This window comes from Taudactylus pleione, unplaced genomic scaffold (genome assembly GCF_031769625.1).
Source record: "Taudactylus pleione unplaced genomic scaffold, aTauple2 ptg000510l, whole genome shotgun sequence".
NCBI lineage: Eukaryota > Metazoa > Chordata > Amphibia > Anura > Myobatrachidae > Taudactylus > Taudactylus pleione.
This window is the reverse complement of record NW_028284912.1, coordinates 2,895,386-2,916,649: the sequence shown is the minus strand read 5'-3', so window position 1 is coordinate 2,916,649 and position 21,264 is coordinate 2,895,386. Positions and strand designations below refer to the sequence as shown.

The window sequence follows — 21,264 nt, the reverse complement described above, 5'->3', positions numbered from 1 at the left end:
AGCTGCTGTTGAACTACACAACAAAGCATGCCCTGCAACATGTTTGGCATGGCCAAAAAACAAAACTGTTGCAGGACATCCTTTAATGTGTAGTACTACAATAGCTGGAGGGTCGATTTATTGCCCAAACCCTTGTGTAGATGGTACCTTTAGAGCTGAGATGGCAGCTCCAGCAGATTTTCCTTCTCTGGCAGTGCTTCCATGGGCTTTATCCACCTCAGACTGTAGCAGAGAGGCCAGTCCCATCCACACAGAAAACTACATAATGTGAAAGGCTTGTTGAATAGAATCATTTAATCTTGAAAAAGTCCCACAGAAGTGGCCGAAACATGTTGCTACTGCCTTCCTGGACCCAGAATTCATCGGCGCACCTTTAAAGTCGAAGCTGGACACCCTGCGCCTGTATCATTGTGTATTGCAGCCTCCCTTGCTAGGAACTTGGTTGACTGCAACTTCCCCATTTTGTGTCATCTCTTCTGAGCGTTGCTTATTCCACCTTAGGGTAACCTATGTAGTGTGCTGAAATGGCTGCCTCGCCTGGTACCTTTCGTGGGTGGGCTATATAACCGGTGCTAATGGCTACCAATCAAAAAATAGATCTGGTACTGTATTAATATATGACTGATAGTCTTATGTTTTTGCTATTATCAATGGTTCTCAGTATCACAGTAGGTACTTCTCCTGTTTACAGCTTTCTCTCTTACACACAGCCTCTTTGGATCTTAGCTGCGGCTCCCAGTGCTGATGCACTGGGCCTGATTCATAGGCGGACGGTAATACAGCCAATGGTATTCATACAGAGATGCCCACCAGCTATGACTGAAATTTGCTGCTTTGCGTAATAAGTCGCAACATCGGACATTAGCACAGCCCTATGGTCGGATCATGGCGTGACAGTGCAACTGCTAAGTAAAAAAAAAACAGTCACTGGCCGCAACACACCTGCGTCTAGCTGGCCAACCCCCTGTTACCTTAGGAACATCAATTTAAATTGCCTCTCTTTGCGTCCAAATTCATTCTGCGCCCACCTGTGGTAACCATCAGGACGAATGCGCAGTGTGGCTCGGACACATGCGCAAGCTGAAAACATTGGTCATTTGCATTTGAAATCGAATTTGTGTACACCTCCTGAAGCTGTCCACTGTCTCTGGATCTCCGTCTCACTCTGCTGGCGCTCTGCAGTGGGCACTTTGCGGCACTTGCCACACTGCACCACCTCAGCGTCATTGCGTGTCAAATCTCTCTCACTTCAGACCTGCGACACATGAATCCGCTCCTAGCTGTAGCGTTTCTGGTTTGTCTCTGTTTGGCATGCTGTGGCTCCTTCTAGTGGCAGCCTCCTAAACTACAATGTCGATTGGTTCCTATGGAATCACAGTTGCAACAATCTAGATGACAGGAAAAAGCGCAATAATCCGAAAAGGAGCAAGAAGAGGGTGGCCGAGCTAATTAAGAATTTGAAAGGTAGAGGAAAATAAAATGAAGTGGCTTAATATCGGTCATAGGGGCTGACTGAAAGGTAGATGCAGAAGCGGCTGCATTTGTCTGCAACTTTATGCGAATGCCGCTACAAAGTCCCTTCCTTCATTACATCTGTGCGTCCAAATGTGCAGGGACTGAGCTGCTCTGTCAGTGGGCCGGATTCGGAGTTGTACGCTAATATAATCACAGCTGCGAAAATATGCAAATATCGCAGATGCCGGGACATGTATTGAGAAGCCTATCGGTGCCATCGCAAATCCAAGCAACTGCGTACACCTACGCAGCCGCCTCACAGATCATTTGATAGTCGTCCATCTGAGTAGCTCTATAGTTGCGCACGATGGCCGCATGAACTGAGACTTAGGAACCACTTTATCTGCGGACGGAAATGCATTTATAAGCTGACACCCCCCCCGGTAAACGGTTGCGCCACTCCTTCGTTTTTGCTGCCACTCTCCATAACCGCCACCAAAAGTACCTGAATGTCAAACACTTTGCAGAGAAGTCCTCACTGCAATCAGCAACGTTCAGGTACCGTGTGCATGCTCTGTGCAGCTGTGACACATGCGCAGTCAGCCGATAATCGATCACCTGGGTAAATATCTCTATTGTGTACACATCTGAATCAGGCCCTGTGCCCGTAGACGCTGAAATAGCATTTGGTGCGTGTCTAGAGGACGCAACAATCAGTCGAACCATCGAAGTTTATCCGCCCGAGTATCCCCGTAAGACGAACCATCTCCGTGCATGCGATAAGCCACCTCCCATCAACCACCTAGGAACGCCCATCACTTTCCCGTGACATTTCTGATACTGCGCATTTCGATCATAACATCGCCTTTGTGCGTACACTGTGCCTGCTTCAGAGTTTTACGCAATGCCGATGTTCTCGCAAATGGAGCGATTTTTTTTGACACTGTGCATGTTTCGGGGTACATTATCGTAGTAGCGCGCTGCAAGTCTTTCATCGCAGCGTGTTCGACAGGCATTTGGGGGAGGCAACGGTCAGTGACGGCTAAAGCCGCAGGCGTGTCTCGACCATTTTGAGTCGGGTCACATCCTGCATCTGCCATCCCGTACGCAACATGACTCCGTTACGACGGCCATTCTGGTGACCGTAAACTGGCTCAAGAAGGCGATGTTTGCCTGTTCTGCGGCCGATGCTGCGTAGGTGTACGATGGCTCCGGTGGGCGTCGCCGTACAGGTCCCGGCGGCTGTTCCATATTTTTGCAAATCCCTCTCTGTGTAATGGAGGCATCGCTGGAGTTTTTAAGAACTTTCGAGCAAACGAAGTAGCAGAAAAACGCTCAACTATGTGAACATTGGCATTTGCGCGTGGCTCTGAATACTGCCCATAATGAGCTTTGCCACATGGGGGCTTTTATAGAGTTTGACTTATTTACTTATTCTTATAGTAAAAATGTTAAGAGCAGGACGTATGACGCATCGCATTCGGAAATTCGATGCATCCCGCCACCCTTCGCATACATTATGGCGTTAGTTACGCCAGTATACGTGAACAAAATCACAAAGGACAGCTCTCTCGGCAAGAGCGGTCCTTTGCGAATGAGGGACTTCCGGATCATTTGACACAGAAGCCCCTCTGGCGTCCTTTTGCGCATGTGCAGTAGGGCGCACGCGCAGTAGGGGGTGCTGGGAGGAATCCCTCACACAGCATTCTCCGAATAGAAGCCCATAGGCTTCTATAAGGTAACGCCATCCGTAGATACCCACCGCATCCAAGCCTCGGAGTGCATCACATTCCGGGCTTGGCGCATATGAGAAATGCAGTCAGACCCTCATTTTGGGGGTTTGACAGCATTTCTCTCCTTGCTGCATCCCGCCCTAGGTGTTTTAAATAAATGATATATATTTTTTTTATTAATAAAATCGTGATGGATAAGTATTAAATAGATGTTCTTGACTTAGGGCCTGATTCAGACCCGCTCGCTAGATGTGTTCGCACGCAGCCAAAGTATGCAAATCCCGCGATCGCACGCGAGGCATTAGCACGGCCACTATGTGTTGGCATGCGATTGCAGTGTGTATCTAGACGCCCACCAGCCTGTCTTAAGACGCCCACTTTCCCTTAGTGATAGACGTCATCTCCAGGAAGTGTATTCAACAATCGGTAAGATCAAGTAACATCGGACCCATATGCGGCACTTGTGGCTGACCATACCCTACCGCAAGCACTGCGAGTGCTGCTGTGTGTAATTCAGCCATGTGACATGTACTATGACCCTGCGTCTTAATTATGCACGCCTCTGAAATGGCGTTAAGACGCTCAGACACGCCTGCGTTCACACCACCATGCATCTGTTTACATCGACCATCCCTTGTCACCACCCACAAATGGCTCGTCCTGTCACTCATTCTAGCGAGTTGGCTATGCACTGCGAGCGAACACTTCCCAATCGCATGGACTAGTTTGCGCACGTGCACTGCGACTTATACGCACGTGCACTTTGCCAACATTGGCTGGCTACGTGCGAACGCAGCCTAGCGAACGGGTCCAAATCAGGTCCTTAATTCAATCTTAAACATACCTGACAATTTAGGAGCGGTTTTTGGAAAAATAAATTGTCAGTTAAGTGGTAAAACTGTTATTTTGGTCCTATGGTATCACAATGTCTTCTAGGTAAGATACTGTATAACAACCATCCTATATAGCAACATTTAACACGCTCAGTGGAATTTATTTTTATAAATAATAGCCGTTTAGATTTACTTTGAATCTCACTTTGTTGCTCTTAAAATTGCAAAGGTGTTGCCTTTCCTAAGCAGCTTTATTTCATTTCTTCCAGCTATTCATTGCAATCGAAACTCCAATAATATCGACCACTCTACCAGCACGGACAATATCAACCTGAACCCCAAGGGGGAACACACAGATTCACCCTCCGTTAAGGACACTTCAAAAGCTCCAGAGCTGAAGGGGACACCCAAGAAAGCGCCGAGCGAGCCAAATGCACCTAAGGTAATAAGAACCGGGGGCCCGAGAGTCATGTTAAAACAAATCATTTAATTAGAGAAGAGTATTTGTTCTGTAAACACGACAGGCACAGATGATTAGAATGCAAAGCAGAGAGCGGAGTCTTGAGGTGAAGATAATTAGATAAGAAAAATAGAGTAATGCAGAGAATCGGGAATGCGAATAGTATAGTAAATGTCTAATTACTTCTTATTCCTTGGCTGCTTGTGAGTTTGTCTTTCTGAATTATTTTCATACTAGTGTACGTTCAACAATTCTTTTTTTTTTTTTTTTTTACGAAGTTTACTGAATTATCTGCAGCAATGGTGGGGATCACTAATTATGTCACAGAACAGGACTTTGGGACCTATTTATCAACCGGCCCTTCCTCCTTTTACTCCGCCGAGTCGGGGCAGTAAAGATTAATTGAGGCTTTGCCGAGCTACTCTTGGTAAATATGCGCATACACAGTGGAACTGAAAACCTATATTTAGGATCTCCGCTTTATAAATTTTTTAAAAAAAGAAAAAATATATATTTTCAAACATTAATTCACATAGAGCATTTTTCAAACTATGTGCCTGATTCAGACCCGCTGGTAAGGGCCGGCCGCTCGCAGCTAATGTGGGCGTTTTTTTTATTTATTAATTTTTTGTCTCCAGGCCGCTCGCAAAGCTGTGGGTATCCACCCACAGCTTGTGCGAGCGGGCTGGAGCCCGTCGCGAATATCGTGACCATCGGGCTTGCGACGAGACCCTGGGGTAGGGTCTAGGCTGCCACAAGCCCGAGTGGACTCCCTGCTCTAATAGAGCAGGAAGTCCACTACTGACATCACTAGTGATGTCAGTAAGCCTTCCTACAAACGGCAGGCGTTCCTAAGGGAAGGCCTGCGTTTGTCCGACCGCCCCCCCTACACGCCCACAAAACGGGGTGAGCTGTGAATCAACATCAACAGCCGCCCCGTCTTGCTGCGAGCCCCGGAGCGACTGAACTTCAGTCGCTCTGCAGGGCTCGTGCATGCGCCCGCCGGACGCGGTGCATGCGCAGGGCTACAACATCGGAAGCGGCTCTGAATCGGGACCTGTGTTTGATCTTTTATCACTTTCTTGAGACATTAAGGGGTATATTTATTAAACAAATGTTACTGAAAATCCCCCCAAAACATCCGTTACCCATAAAACTTAAGTAACCCCCCTGGATGTATTACGGTTTCTATGAGGGCTGCTATATTTTGTTTCGGTAGCTAACACCATCTTTAGAAGTAGATGGCAATTGTAGCTGTATCAGGAGCGGGATCTGTAGGATCCCTCCCCGGTAATGGCCACTGACGTATGTGTAGTCTGATCACCGCTCATGTGCAGTGCGCTGCAGAGGGTCCCGCAGCACAAAGTAAAGTGATGCGATCACATGACTTTACACATTACCTATCGGAGCCCCTACCCCTGGATGTCATTCTTAATACATCGCTGCAATAGATGATTTCATATTCATATAGCCACGTATAGCGGAAATTATAAGTATCGGGTCTACTCCCCGATAGTTAATAAAAGCTCTCCCTAAGTTTTGGGACATTATAAGATATTTTTCAAAGCTGGGAGAGAGATAAAGTGGATAGAGATAAAGTACCAACCAATCAGCTCCTAACTGTCAGTTTACAGGCTGTGTTTGAAAAATAACAGGAGCAGTTTGGTTGGTACTTTTTCACCTTCCACTTTATTAGGGGTATTCAATATGGAGCTAAAAGTCTTTTTTTGCGGTAATTTCGCAAAAAATGACGTCATTTTCGCAGGTTTTGGTTTTACACCGTATTCAATTTCAAAGACTTTTCGCAGGTTCGAAAAGTCTTTGAAAAAAACGGGGATAACTTTTCACCACTGAATAGGTGGCGAAAAAAAGTGCAGAATTGGGGTTTAGGGGTGCAGGCTTAAAAAAAATAGCCTGCATCCCTGGGAATGACATTTTAAAAATAACTGTGTCAAAAAAAGTAAAAAAAAAAAAAATAGGGACACCCCAAAAAATGTATTTAAAAATTGGGGTGTATTCTAGAATAGGCTATTAGCGGCAGGTGCATAGTTGCAGAATTTTTTAAAACTTACTTTAGGGACATAGAAATATGCTAGTACCCATTTTCATGTACCCCAAATTTGATGGGACTACTTAAAAAATAACGAAAAAAATAACCTAAGTGCTCTTCTGCATCACTTCTTCAATGTCGGAAAAAAACACCTGCTGCGGCTATTTAAATTTGCAGGCTAAAACAGGGGTACCCATAGTGATCCCCCATGTTTTTACAACTTTAAGGGGGTCCTACAATTTATTCAAGGAACAATTCGTTTTTTTACGCAGATCCCACTTCGCACTTTCCCATTTTCGTAGGTTTCATATTGAATACGGGGATAAAGCGGGCGCGCGCCCGATACTTTATCCCAAGAAAATCTCCAATGTGGAGCGAAAAGTCCAGCACGGACTTTTTGCTCCCATATTGAATACCCCTATATATCTCTCTAAGGCTTAGTACATCTACCTCTATTATTTTACTGGTGGTAAACTTTAAATGTGTGTGTGTGTAATATATATATATAATTATATATATATATATATACATATATTATACTGATTGACTGCATTCAGCATGAAGTACTGCCCTCACATTGGCTACTTCCACATCTATAAAAGACACTTGAAATTTAATTAGCCTTTTTTGGGGAGCAACCAATGAGATTGTAGCTTTCTTTATCTGGTACAGTCTAATAACTGTTAGCTATAATCTGATTGGTTGCTATACACACATATATGACAATGCTTACTAATTAATTGAGCACTGGGAGGTGGCAGGAGCCTTTGAGAAAGTCTGGTAAAGCCTTCAGGTCCCCCCGGGTCAGGGGCGTATTTATAAACTGTGCAGGGTGAACACGGGCCCATGGGTCCAGGGGGGCCCACACCATACACCGTGTGCTGCTCTGCAGCGCCGGACCGTCACTGCAGAGCAGCAAAATAATCACAAGAAAAATCACGGCAGCCATTTTCCTGGTGACTTGTGCATGCACAGAAAAGATGTCCCCGGGAAAAAGGCGAGGACATCATTTTCCCGGAGCCCCGCACATGCGCAGTAGATACTGGCATTAAGCCGGAGCTTACTATGCTGGCAGGAGGGGGCCCAAACGGAGGGTACACACGGGGCCCCTTCTCTCTGAAAACGCCCGTCACTGCTGCGCCAACACATTTAATTGCTAAACCTGTTGTCTGTTTCTTCCAAGAAACTAAATGTAATGATTTCTATTTTTGTAGAGAATGCCCCCCTCCATCCACCTTTTATAGGGATTGATTGATAGAACTCAGCCAGCGTCCCAGCTTCACAAAATGTATTTTTCATATTCAGCCGCAAGCCGCATTGTTTCGAAAAGTTCCTTAGTCCTCTATTGTTCGTACGGCAGTAGTGCCCGCTGCCAATGTAATGCAGATAAAATGCTGCCGGCGTGAGAGGCCGAACAATGGAGCATTGTCTGTTATTTGTTTGGGATTTTCCGCCTAATTGTTTGGGATGAGTCTCAGACATATTGAACATGGAAATATTTTAATGGATCCCTGGCTCAGCCCAAACCTTCGTACCTCTTAATCAACCTCACTTACCGAAGAACTGCTGGTAATTGTAGCGTCTTTCCTCCCGACTAATGCCCTCTCTTACCTCGCCATTTCCAGTAATCATTGACTGATTCTAGGAAGTAAACAGATTTCTGCCATTAAAGTTTTAAATAAGAGGTCTGGTTTTAATTATAATTATGCATATAAAGTATTGAATTGTGAATTGAAGAAACTTTATTGCTCATTTTATTCTTTTATCTATTCCCACACTGGACTTTACTTTTATTGTAGGAGATGCTGTAATCTGCAGCGCATTAATGAACGTACGGTTTGTGAAGTTGGACAAAGCTATTGTTTAACACATCACTGACGGCCTAACGCGTTACCGATCTGGTTTTGGTAGAGTTAATCATTGAATCCTGTGCTATGGTATAATAGTAAAAGCGATCGCATTATAACTTCTCATTTCCCTCTATGCGTGACTCATGTTACAGTGATATAATGGAGATCATCATGAGACTACTCAGGTTGTACCTCCTACGATAAATAATATATTTGTACTGGAGGTGCGCAAAACCTGCATCCTATTCACCGCCCCCGAGAAATGGTGTCACCACACCTTCATCAATATGTGCATATATAACAGCTTCTGAGCGTGAAATGGCCGGCTACAGTCTGCATAACTAGTGGGGCATGACTATTTGTCTTACTTCACACCTATTTATATAGCACATACATATTCCACAGCTCTTTACAGTGACTATTTCATTCACGAGAACATCTGTCCCTGCTTCAGTGGAGCTTGCAATCTATATTCCCTACCACAGTTACCGACTCCCATATGCACTAGGGATGTTTTTTTTTCATTAAAAGTCAATTAACCTTCCTTCCAGTATGGTTTGGGATTATGGGGAGATAGCGAAGCACACGGAGGCAACTCACAAAAACTGGGAGAACATGCATACTCCACACATATATAGGACCTTGGTAGGAATCGAACCCAAGACCTCAGTACTGTGAGGCAGCAAGCTAATCATTGCACCATTGTGCTGCCCATAACTAGATTTGTTAAAGGGCCAGCTCCCCGGCTACTTTCTCCATTTTATGTGGTCAACTCTCAACTAGCTTAACAGCCTTGGGTATTAGCCATGTGTCCTAACTGTCCCGATTTTTGCTGGGCAGTTCAGATTTTGGAGGAACGTCCTGCCCGTTCCTCGATCAGGATGTTGGTCCTGGTTTGTGGGGGTTTGAGAGGGTTGCTTTGCTGTTTGCCGCAGAGACAGGTGTCACCAGAGTGTGTGGCATTTGAAAATTAAATTTTTCTGAAGAATAACCTTCACCGAGGGCCACAGCGTTCTCTGTTAAGCGTTACTTTTTAACAGAGCGCAGTGGAATTTCAGATGGCACAAAACAAATGATTTGTCCTCATTCTTCATATATCGCAGTGTCAGCGTTTGAGTCGAATGCAATCGCAGAAACGGCGCAATGTCGTGATTTTTCGCAGACTGCGCACACGTAAAAACTGCAAATGGGGTCTGCGCATGTGTGGCGCGATGCGCCTGCAGTTGTGAGCAGCTGCTCGTGAGTATAATCTCAAGCAGACACAGCCATCCGTGAAATGAGCGTTTCTGGGCGGCGACCATGCGGATGCACCAAACAGCTGCGTCTGGTGGGAATGTCATGGGCGTGTAGCTTGACGCCTGTTTCCAATGGATCTTTTACAGGGAGGGTGAGAGTGCCATTATTAATGATGACGGTTACAGCCGGAAAAATAGTGGGGGCGGAGCGACTCCTATACATGCAGACGCACATATACTTGCATAGGCGGGACGTTACTCGCGTTAGCATGAATTAGTAAGTAGGCTGCTGCGGTCGGGAAGGTACTTGTCTCAGAATCAGGCCCAAAGGTTGCATTTAGACAATACAAGAACATTGACAAAGTGCTGACATCAACAGCAACCAGACACTGGGGTATACTGCTATGCAGGGGCCAGATGCACAGCGTAAATGCTGGGATGTATGCAGCAGTATAACCTACTTTAGAACATTCAAGCAAAATCAAAATAATGGTGCACACACACCGGACGATCGTCAACGATAACGATATCATTGAGCGATCTCCCGGGTGTGCTGAAGATCGATATCGAACATCCAGCACACCACTAACCCACCAACGATGGCCCGATCGTGGGTCCCTATAGCTTGCATGCACGGGCAATGGACGATATCGTTATTGTCCATACGTGCCCGCGCATCGCAGGTCATTGGTGGGTGTGAGCAGGGCCGTTTCTAGGAGCGGGTGACCCGTGCAATTGCACGGGGCGCTCTGCCCTCAATGTAAAATATGCCGGGTCCTCCTGCAGGCTGCATCAGCGCTGTGACAGCCTGTCCTACCTACAGTAACATGGCGCGCACCCAATTGCCGCCTTCCCTCCTCTCCTCCTGGGTGTCACATGACAGGAAGGGGGAGGCACGCCGCGCCGCGCACACCACACATCAGTCGCACTGAAGAGTCTGTCTGGTCCCGCCGGCTGAGAGTGACCTCAGACCTCAGTGACTGGGTGGTTGGCAGCGGCGGCGCCCGCACTCCGGACTGGGCGGCACTGACTGGGCATGGGATGGAAGCGCGGCAAGTGCACAGCAGCAGCTTCACCATGTTCCAACTTACTAAACTGTACCTCTGCGGGGGGAAGGTGAAGTGTGTGCAGCGTGGTGCAAATGTCACTGTCAGTTGTGCAGGCTGCCTGCAGCAGCATGTTGGGGTCTGGGGGGGGGCACAGCATGTGCTATGTCATTTGGGGGGGCAGGGGTGCAGCATGTGTAATATCAATAGGGGGGGCGGGGGTGCAGCATGTCTAATATCAATAGGGGGGGTGCAGCATGATGTGTAATGTATATGCTGGGCCCTGGGCGGGGGGGCGGGGTGCAGCATGTGTAATATCAATTGGGGGGGTGCAGCATGATGAGTAATGTATATGCTGGGCCCTGGGTGGGGGGGCGGGATGCAGCATGTGTAATATCAATAGGGGGAGTGCAGCATGATATGTAATGTATATGCTGGGCCCTCGGGGGGGGTGCAGCATGTGTAATATCAATTGGGGGGGTGCAGCATGATGAGTAATGTATATGCTGGGCCCTTTTTCAATGTGTTTTATGTGGTTCTGGATTTAATAATGTATTTGAGGTGGATGTGGTTTTAAAACGTAGTTTATGTGGACCTGGCTTATTTCAGTGTATTTTACGTGGACCTGGCTTATTTCAATGTATTTTACGTGGACCTGGCTTATTTCGGTGTATTTTATGTGGACCTGGCTTATTTCAGTGTATTTTACGTGGACCTGGCTTATTTCAGTGTATTTTATGTGGACCTGGCTTATTTCAGTGTATTTTATGTGGACCTGGCTTATTTCAGTGTATTTTATGTGGACCTGGCTTATTTCAGTGTATTTTATGTGGACCTGGCTTATTTCAGTGTATTTTACGTGGACCTGGATTATTTCAGTGTATTTTACATGGACATGGCTTATTTCAGTGTATTTTACGTGGACCTGGCTTATTTCAGTGTATTTTATGTGGACCTGGCTTATTTCAGTGTAGTTTATGTGGACCTGGCTTATTTCAGTGTATTTTACGTGGACCTGGCTTATTTCAGTGTATTTTACGTGGACCTGGCTTATTTCAGTGTATTTTATGTGGACCTGGCTTATTTCAGTGTATTTTACGTGGACCTGGCTTATTTCAGTGTATTTTACGTGGACCTGGCTTATTTCAGTGTATTTTATGTGGACCTGGCTTATTTCAGTGTATTTTACGTGGACCTGGCTTATTTCAGTGTATTTTACGTGGACCTGGCTTATTTCAGTGTATTTTATGTGGATCTGGCTTGTATTTTCAATGTACTGGGCTTGCCCCCAACGTGACTAAAAACTGGTGTTAAACAAGGTCATACGCCTGCAAATGTCACACCAAAGGCATGCACACAGAAATGCTACGTGGGCTTGTGACAGCTAGGCCACACCCCATTTTTTGAGCGCGCGCCTCCGCCGCGCGCATGCTGCCAGACTTTGATTTAACTACATATATTTTTCAGCGCTTTGCCTCTTAAAGTTTAGCCACCCCTGGGCTCAGTAGTCACAGTGGCTGACATTCTGTGGTCTTCCGCGACCACGCTCCCTTACTGTGATACACCACCTCCTCACAATGAGGCCACGCCCACTCCGCAATATTGCTGCTTCTTGGGTGGTGGGGCGCATTTTGACTGCTCGCACTGGGAGCCTCAGACCCTAGAAACTGCCCTGGGTGTGAGGCACCCAAAAATGCACGATATGATCGATATCGTTATCGTGCATTTTAATCGTACCGTGTGTACGCACCTTTAGCCCCGGCCCATCGTCCATGATCAATCCAAATCGCTCACTTTGGGATGAAGCACCGCCCGTTCTCACATAAGCCCCTCCCCTCTCACGGTGCATAATTTGGGACTGTTTTGCGTAAATCAGGACATTTGGTGGTACGTTTATATACTTCCATATTACCATGGGTTGCATACACAGTCGTGTGGCCGAAACATTACAATAACTGATTTGTATTTTTATGATACAGCCCCTTTGAGCACGGGTGCCTGATCCGTAATAACAGGTTGCTTGTTTTAAAGAGGTATCTTTTAGTTGTACATTTACAATGTATTTCATAACATACATAGTTTTTAAAACAGAAGTATGACTATAAAACATGACCCGAGGATGTGTAAGTATTTCTTAAATGCGTATATTAAATTTTTACATATTTCTATTGGAAACTATAAGCCTTTTAGTACTTTTGAAAACCTTGTTACCCTTAAGGCTTAATTTACTTGCGTGATAAAATATCTTGCAGGTCCCCCGCCTCCGTTCGTCCTTACTGTAGTTCATAAGACACTAGAGGCACCATTGTTTCTTAATGTAATGTACTAAGGAAAAATGTAACATCAAGCAAGAGTGTATTTATTCAGTATCTATTATCGCTTTGTTCAGTGTATTCGTAATATCAGTGATAGTTTGTTACATGAGAAAATGTTACTTCTAAATGTAATTAATGGAATGAAAAAAACACAACACAATGTGCAATGTGTGCCCAGAACGCAATATACTGTAATTTGGCCCAAATAGAATATTTTCTGCATTCTAGCTATATTTTTTTTTTTTGTGAAGCCTGTCTATATAATTTAATTCTGAATGATGTCGCTAAAATTTGACAGCTATTAAACGTGCCTCATTGAAGTAAATTACTCCAAACAGTCACAGAGAACTAGGAAAGAAAAATGTCTTATTATTTTGGAACTATCTGCGTTTTTATCAAACCTTTAGTAAATGAATTTCATTACTGAGTAAAATAGGTTATTAAAAACCTGGCTTCTTGCTCTGGATACATGTCAAATCTTTGTTAAGTAGCTTATTTAAAAGCTATGCTAGATAATGTCAATTAGTCATGGAAACAGATTAATTTAATTATTGATTTGTTTGGAATTCATTTTTTAATGGAATAAAAAAAAAACTGAAAAATAAAAACTTCTGAATCATGTTTTTATTTTTTTGTTTTTTGCACGCCGTTTTCTAAATTTGCTTTGGAAGGCTCGAATTGATATATTGATGTGAAATATGATTTCTGTTATAGCATCAGTTCCATTATTATTTCTGCATCTCAGGCAGCATCAATGGATTCCATAAGAGATGTTACTTGATTTAGCAGCGACATAGAGAGAGAGAGAGTCACCGCTAAGCTAATGCAAGGTCCATTAAAATATAGCACATGTTCTCCGCTTGGTCACTGCAATAACCTCTGCTTCATCTGTACAATAATAGACTGCATATACTAATAGTTTTGTACACTAATGGACATTACCTTCAGGATCAAAGCCTGTCCTCTGGCCTATGGGTGAACTAGAATATTTATTTTAATATGTATTACACAACAAAACGGGATGTAGTCAGGAAAGCCGACAGTGAAAGCCTGGCATGGGACTAATGATAGGCTTCTAAATACCGACGCCTATCATTAGCCCCACGCCGAAATCCCGACGCCTGGCATACCGAATGTATGTAAGCCAGGCGTCGGGAGCTCATAGCCGCGGGGGGGGGAGTTTGGTTTAGGGACTCCCAGGGGGACATATGGTTAGGCACACCCCCGGGAGGATTAGGGTTAGGCTAGGGGAAGGGGGGGTTAGTGTCCGGCACCACAGGGGGGGAGGCTGGGGTTAGGCAGCCCCAGGGAGGGTTAGGTATTAGGGTACGGGGAGGGGAGGATAGGGTTAGGCGCTAGGAGGGAGGTTAGGGGTAGGCAGCCCTAAGGGAGGGTTGGGGGGGGAGAGGGGAGGGTTAGGGTACTCACATACCTTAGTCAGGATCTTCATCTGCCCATCATCATGACCACATGACCCAGCTGGCCCCACGGTTGGCCATAAATCAAGTATTAAAATTGTATTTCTATTTTCCTCACAAAATGCTGTAATTTTTCTACAATTACATATTTAGGGAGACATTGGGACTGGTAGCGTAGGGGGTGGACACGCCCACATGGCACTGGCCACACCCACACAGCACAGGTCACACCTCCTCTGCTTCTCACAATAGGCCCTTAATCATTTTCAGAGCCGTAACTAGACTTTTTGGTGCCCTGTGCCAGAAAGAGCAGTGGCACCCCCCTCATTTTTCAAAGGGACATAATGCACCCAAAAAAGTGGAATGGCCTCATGAGGAAGGGCCAGAGAAGAGATAGGAGAGGCCAGGAGATGCTGGGGATGAAATAAGAGGAAGTTACAAGTGAGAATGATAATAAACAGAAATTTGACAGGCCCAAACAGCGCCCCCTGACCTGTGGTGCCCTGTGCGATGGCACCGTCCGGCCCTGATCATTTTCATCCCCAGGCCCATGTGACCCTTAATCCAGCCTAGGGATGGACATCTGTGTACCATCAATGGCATTTTTTGCAAGTGGCCATCGATGGTGACCAACTATGCAATGGGTGACCATCCATGGTTTCATCAACCAATGGTCACCCCTGTTCTTTGACTGACTGACCTGTGGGCCAATCAGAATCAGGGGCAGGGCTTCGCATGTGTCGGGGCGGAGCTATTCTCCATGTCCCGACACCTTGCAAAAAAATAAAAAATTTAAATTTCAGTTATGCTTTATCATCGAAGGAGGGAAACCATCTGGTTCTCCCCCATCGATGGTAAAAGCATTCAACATCGGTCATAAACCATCGATGATTATGAATCATCGATGGACATCTTTAATCCAATCCTGGAAATGCAAAATAGGACGTTCTGTCACACTGCCCTACTCTTCTCCTGTAATAAAGTTTTTATTGAAGTACATCAAAGGAAAAAGCTACATAATGACACAAAATGAGCATATGAGAAGATACAAAGATAAACTAACAGTACAATAGTCACAAGGCAATAAAAAAACATTTCAATTTAAAATAAACATGGTTCTGAGAACCAAAAGACACTCATTGCCCTAATCTTCTCATCATCGGCAAGCTCTGGTTTAGCTGCAGATGCCTATAAATAACAATAGTAAGATTCTATTTCATCATTAATATCCTGGGAATTGTAGAATTAAGAAAGGGGCACAGGCTGTAAAATATTTTCTAATTTTACTTTATAGCCCGTATTATATGAAAAACGCTGTGCAGAAAATACGGCCGGGTTTGGAGATAAATTAGACTTATTTAGGTCCCTGGGAGTAGTATCCACTTTAAGAGCTACGTTGGCGTAAACCGCTGAACTACCTGGGATGCGATTGTATTTTATTACTCCATAAAAATTTCGCCCATTGACCACTTATATTTTTAAACGCGATCTTAAAACCTGACGCTCCGCTTCCTACTTGACTTTTCACCATGCACAAAATGACTTCATAGCCTCACAGACCCACATTAACGTCATCACTAATGTTTATTAAGTGCATGCCATTAGTTTTATGAGCGATCCAATTTCCTATCTTCCTCGTAGGGCAATTAGGAACCCAAGCAGGAAGCATTATGCATTCAACCAAAGAGAGACAATAGACAGGAAAATCCTGATGCGTTACATGGCGTGTGATGCGTAGGACCTAATGTGTATCACATGGCATTTCTGTACATGCTGACTCTGCAAGATAATCATGGATGCAATTAAAACCAGTTAGCTAATGTACACACATGATCCGGTTTAATGGAATATTCTAATTATTTGTCACCTTTTCCTCCACGTTGATGGATGCTGGCGATTGTCTCTATGTCACCCCTATGACTCCGTTTTCATAGAAGTGCTTGTAACCATTATATATTTACCACCCTGTGATTGTGTTTTGCATTAATCGCCATCCATTAACGGATTGTTTTCCGTCCCTTCGAAGCTCCGCTTGTCCTCTAAATCCATTCACCGAACGGAATTCCGTGCATTATTTCCACGAAAAGCAAAGTGCAATTTCTCTTACAGCTCTATTGTAAATAAGTATACGGTATACGCTGTTGTGTCGATGTCGACAAATTCCAAATAATGTGAAAGTCAAAATGCAGTTTTCTAGTTTCTTTTTTTTCTCCTTTGAAATCCATTATTATTATTATCCTTTATTTATATGGTGCCACAATGCCTCCGTAGCGCCTTCCAAGTACATAAACAATTGAGCAGAACAACAGTGACTTACAGTACAAGACAATGCAGGATAAGTACATGGAATATAACCATTGCTGCAACAGCAGTCATAGCACTCAAGTAGTAAGGTGGCAGAGGTCAAGGATTAGGTAAGTAATAGTAAGGGAAAGTAAAGCACATGGGGAAGAGAGTCCTGTTTGCAGTCCCACTAAAAAGCCCTTCTTGGCGCACCAGGTCCAGTGAGACTGCTAGCGCCGGGCATATTTCTCCGGTAAAAATGTGTCTAAGTTGCAATGCGACTGTGCTGATTAATTTTATATGCGACACTTGTATATCTGCGTGCACCTGAGTCTCTAAATCTGTGGGCCTGATTCAGAGGAGCTCGCAAAAAGCGAGCGCTCGCTCTGAATCAGGGCGGCCGCTTTATTTTTTGACCCGGCCTCCTGGCCACACGCTAAGCTGTGGGTGACCACCCACAACATTTGCAAGCGGCCAGGTGATGGTAGGGTCTCGTTCCCGCAAGCCCCAGTGAGCGTCTTGCTCTTATAGAGCCCAAAGCTCACTACTGACATCACGAGTGATGTCAGTATAGGGCCGCCCATAAACGGCAGGCGTTCCTTATGGAACACCTACGTTTGTCCAGCCACCCCCCCTCCCTGCCTACAAAACGGGGCGAGCTGTCGATCAACATCGATAGCCGCTATATATATATATATATATATATATATATATATATATACATGTATATGCTTATACCTACCTCTCCTCAGGCTGCGGAGTCCCGGAACTGCAGAGCAGCAAAAATCACGGAGAAAATGGCGCGGTGGCCATTTTCCCTTTGATTTGCACTTGTGCACTAGAGATGTCACCAAGTCACAGAAGAAGCTGAGCATTTTGGTTTTGGGGCCTGAATCAGACCCGCTCGCTAGGATGCGTTCGCACGCAGCCGCCTGTAACCAGAGTATGTAAATCCCACGATCGCTAGCAAGACATTAGCACGCTCACTATGTTTTGCCGTGCGATCGCGGTATGTATTTAGACGCCCAACGGCCTGCCACAAGACGCCCACTTTCCCTTAGTAACATGTCATCTCCAGGAAGTGTATGAAACAATCTGTAACATCGAGTAACATCGGACCCATACGCGGCACTTGTGGCTGACCATTCCCTACCGCAAGCACTACGAGTGCTGCTGTGTGTAATTCAGCCATGTGACGTGTATGCTGATGCTGTGTCTTAATTATGTATGCCCCTGAAACAACGTTAAGACGCTCAGACACGCCTGCGTTCGCACCACCACACCCCCGTTTCCATCGACCACCCGTTGTCACCACCCACAAATGGTACGTCCTGTCACTCATTGTAGCGGGCCGTCTGTGTACAGGGTGCGAGCGCTTTGCGATCGCATGGACTGGTTTGCGCACGTGCACTACTTCGTATACGCATGCTCAGATTACAGCCATCGGCAGGCTATGTGTGAATGCATTCTAGCAAAAGGGTCAGAATCACACCCATCGGCTCGATCTGTCCTCCAAGTTCGGATCTCAGAAGGAGGCAAAACGTCATCTTCTATGGAGAAAACATCATCTTTCACAGACCTTTGTGCGACATGTCCATGAAAGATGACGTTTTGCCTCATTCTGAGATTCGAACTTGGCGGGAAGATCCCAGCCAAAGCCGAACAGCTCAACTCAACTCTAGTCAGGAGCGTAACTGGGTATTTGCAGGCCCCATAGCAAAAGTTTGTAAGGGCCCCTATGTGCCATCCAATGGTGAAAAATTTATATAACACATGTAACTTTGACCAGGAAGATGGGCCCCCTCAGCTCTGGGCCCCATTGCACCTATGGTAGTAACGACCCATGTCTCTAGTCATAACGTAAAGCAGACCAAGCCTGGTCAGCAAGCAGACCCCTTCCCCCTAAGACTGCCAGCCCCGCACTCAACAACGCTTTCCTGTGGGTGCTGGGTAATGGGAAAATAAATGGGGGGGAGGGGAGGTTATATAATTTATGTATCTATATGTGTAGGGTATTTTGCAATTGACAGAAGTTTTATAATTGTTCTGGTTGCTGTACTGTCATGTCGGATGTACCAGATACAATCCCAGATCGGCTTCAGAACAGATGGCCTCCATTTTGGGCCTCTTGAGATTCAAGCAGATTTGTGCCTGATGAGGTAATAAGTGCCTACTAATCAGCCTCCGCTATTATTACCCTCTATGCCACCCACAAAATGGGGGACTTTAGTTTGATCGATTGAGGTTGCGGAAGGATAGAAGGTTGTTGTGATGTTTATTGCCGTGTTAGGTCTAATTTGTATGGTAATGCTTCTGCATTCATTTGCATTTTCGCTTTACTATTCTAAGTGTTCTGTGCTGCAAACCTTTAGTAGGATGCTAAACCAGTCTCTTTTATATAATGTGGCCTACAGTTGTTCATTGAAATAAATACGGCATATGTTTCCCGCGAGTCTCCCTTGATGGCGTACATTTTGTTTTGTTCTGGCAATCTTCTAATCTAAGGGCTTCCCAGTAAGAGCATTCTATTCACTCTGTTTAAAGACAAATGTAAAATGTAGTCACTTTGTCTAGTCCTGCATATGTCTGTCAGTTATATGCATAGGTCTGTCAGTTATATACATAGGTCTGTCAGTTATATGCATAGGTCTGTCAGTTATATGCATAGGTCTGTCAGTTCTATGCATAGGTCTGTCAGTTATATACATAGGTCTGTCAGTTATATGCATAGGTCTGTCAGTTATATACATAGGTGTGTCAGTTATATAGATATGTCTGTCAGTTACATACATAGGTCTGTCAGTTATATGCATAGGTCTGTCAGTTGTATACATAAGTCTGTCAGTTATATAGATATGTCTGTCAGTTACATACATAGGTCTGTCAGTTATATGCATATGTCTGTCAGTTATATGCATAGGTCTGTCAGTTATATACATAGGTCTGTCAGTTATATGCATAGGTCTGTCAGTTATATGCATAGGTCTGTCAGTTATATGCATAGGTCTGTCAGTTATATAGATAGGTCTGTCAGTTATATAGATAGGTCTGTCAGTTATATACATAGGTCTGTCAGTTATATACACAGGTCTGTCAGTTATATACACAGGTCTGTCAGTTATATACATAGGTCTGTCAGTTATATACATAGGTCTGTCAGTTATATAGATAGGTCTGTCAGTTATATGCATAGGTCTGTCAGTTACATACATAGGTCTGTCAGTTACATGCATAGGTCTGTCAGTTATATACATAGGTCTGTCAGTTATATACATAGGTCTGTCAGTTATATGCATAGGTCTGTCAGTTATATAGATATGTCTGTCAGTTATATACATAGGTCTGTCAGTTATATGCATAGGTCTGTCAGTTATATGCATAGGTCTGTCAGTTATATACATAGGTCTGTCAGTTATATGCATAGGTCTGTCAGTTATATGCATAGGTCTGTCAGTTATATACATAGGACTGTCAGTTATATAGATAGGTCTGTCAGTTATATACATAGGTCTGTCAGTTATATACACAGGTCTGTCAGTTATATACATAGGTCTGTCAGTTATATACATAGGTCTGTCAGTTATATAGATAGGTCTGTCAGTTATATGCATAGGTCTGTCAGTTACATACATAGGTCTGTCAGTTACATGCATAGGTCTGTCAGTTACATGCATAGGTCTGTCAGTTATATACATAGGTCTGTCAGTTATATGCATAGGTCTGTCAGTTATATAGATATGTCTGTCAGTTATATACATAGGTCTGTCAGTTATATGCATAGGTCTGTCAGTTATATACATAGGTCTGTCAGTTATATGCATAGGTCTGTCAGTTATATACATAGGTCTGTCAGTTATATGCATAGATCTGTCAGTTATATGCATAGGTCTGTCAGTTATATGCATATGTCTGTCAGTTATATGCATAATCAGTTATATACATAGGCCTGTCAGATATATAGATAGGTCTGTCAGTTATATACATAGGTCTGTCAGTTATATGCATAGGTCTGTCAGTTATATACATAGGTCTGTCAGGCATGCGCAGTGGCCAAACGTCGACCCGCTCACGAGCGCATAACGCTCGCGAGCGGGTCTGAATCAGGCCCTGGGTCACTAGCTGTTGTGGCCAGCGTCGTTGGCTTTTCATCCCGTTTTTCTGTACCTTGCCCCGCCATTTCCTATGTCTGCCCCTCTTTTCCTGCATCTCTAAGGGCTCTATTTACTACAATCCGCATATTGAATGCGGATTGTAGTGTGATATTACCGAGTGAATTCGCATTGCGAATTCAGGCAATATCACAGGGATTTACTATAAATCCCTTGCAGGGACAGAGCTTGCGATAAAGCTCTGTCCCTGCGGATCCCATCCGCACTCTAGTCGCGGTATTTTCGGAAAAAATACAGCGACTAAGAGCCAGCGCATGCGCCGACCACCGCTACTACCCCCCCACTGATGCTAAGCCCCGCCCCCTGGCTCTAAGCCCTGCCCCCTGTGATCGCGGACCCCCGCGACCCCCCCTCCCTTCATTACACTTACCTGCATCCTCCTGGCCTCCGGTGATCTTCTCCGGGCTTCCCGATCAG

General features: G+C 44.8%; 1 protein-coding gene across 1 annotated transcript in view; it reads left to right on the top strand.

Moving 5' to 3' along the window:
- SAMD12 (sterile alpha motif domain containing 12) overlaps positions 1–21,264 on the top strand; it is a 413,590-nt gene that overhangs the window by 76,849 nt on the left and 315,477 nt on the right. The window contains exon 2 of the mRNA XM_088450186.1: positions 4,291–4,463. Within this exon, the coding sequence (XP_088306312.1) occupies positions 4,291–4,463 (173 nt within the window). The remainder of the gene's footprint in view (positions 1–4,290; positions 4,464–21,264) is intronic.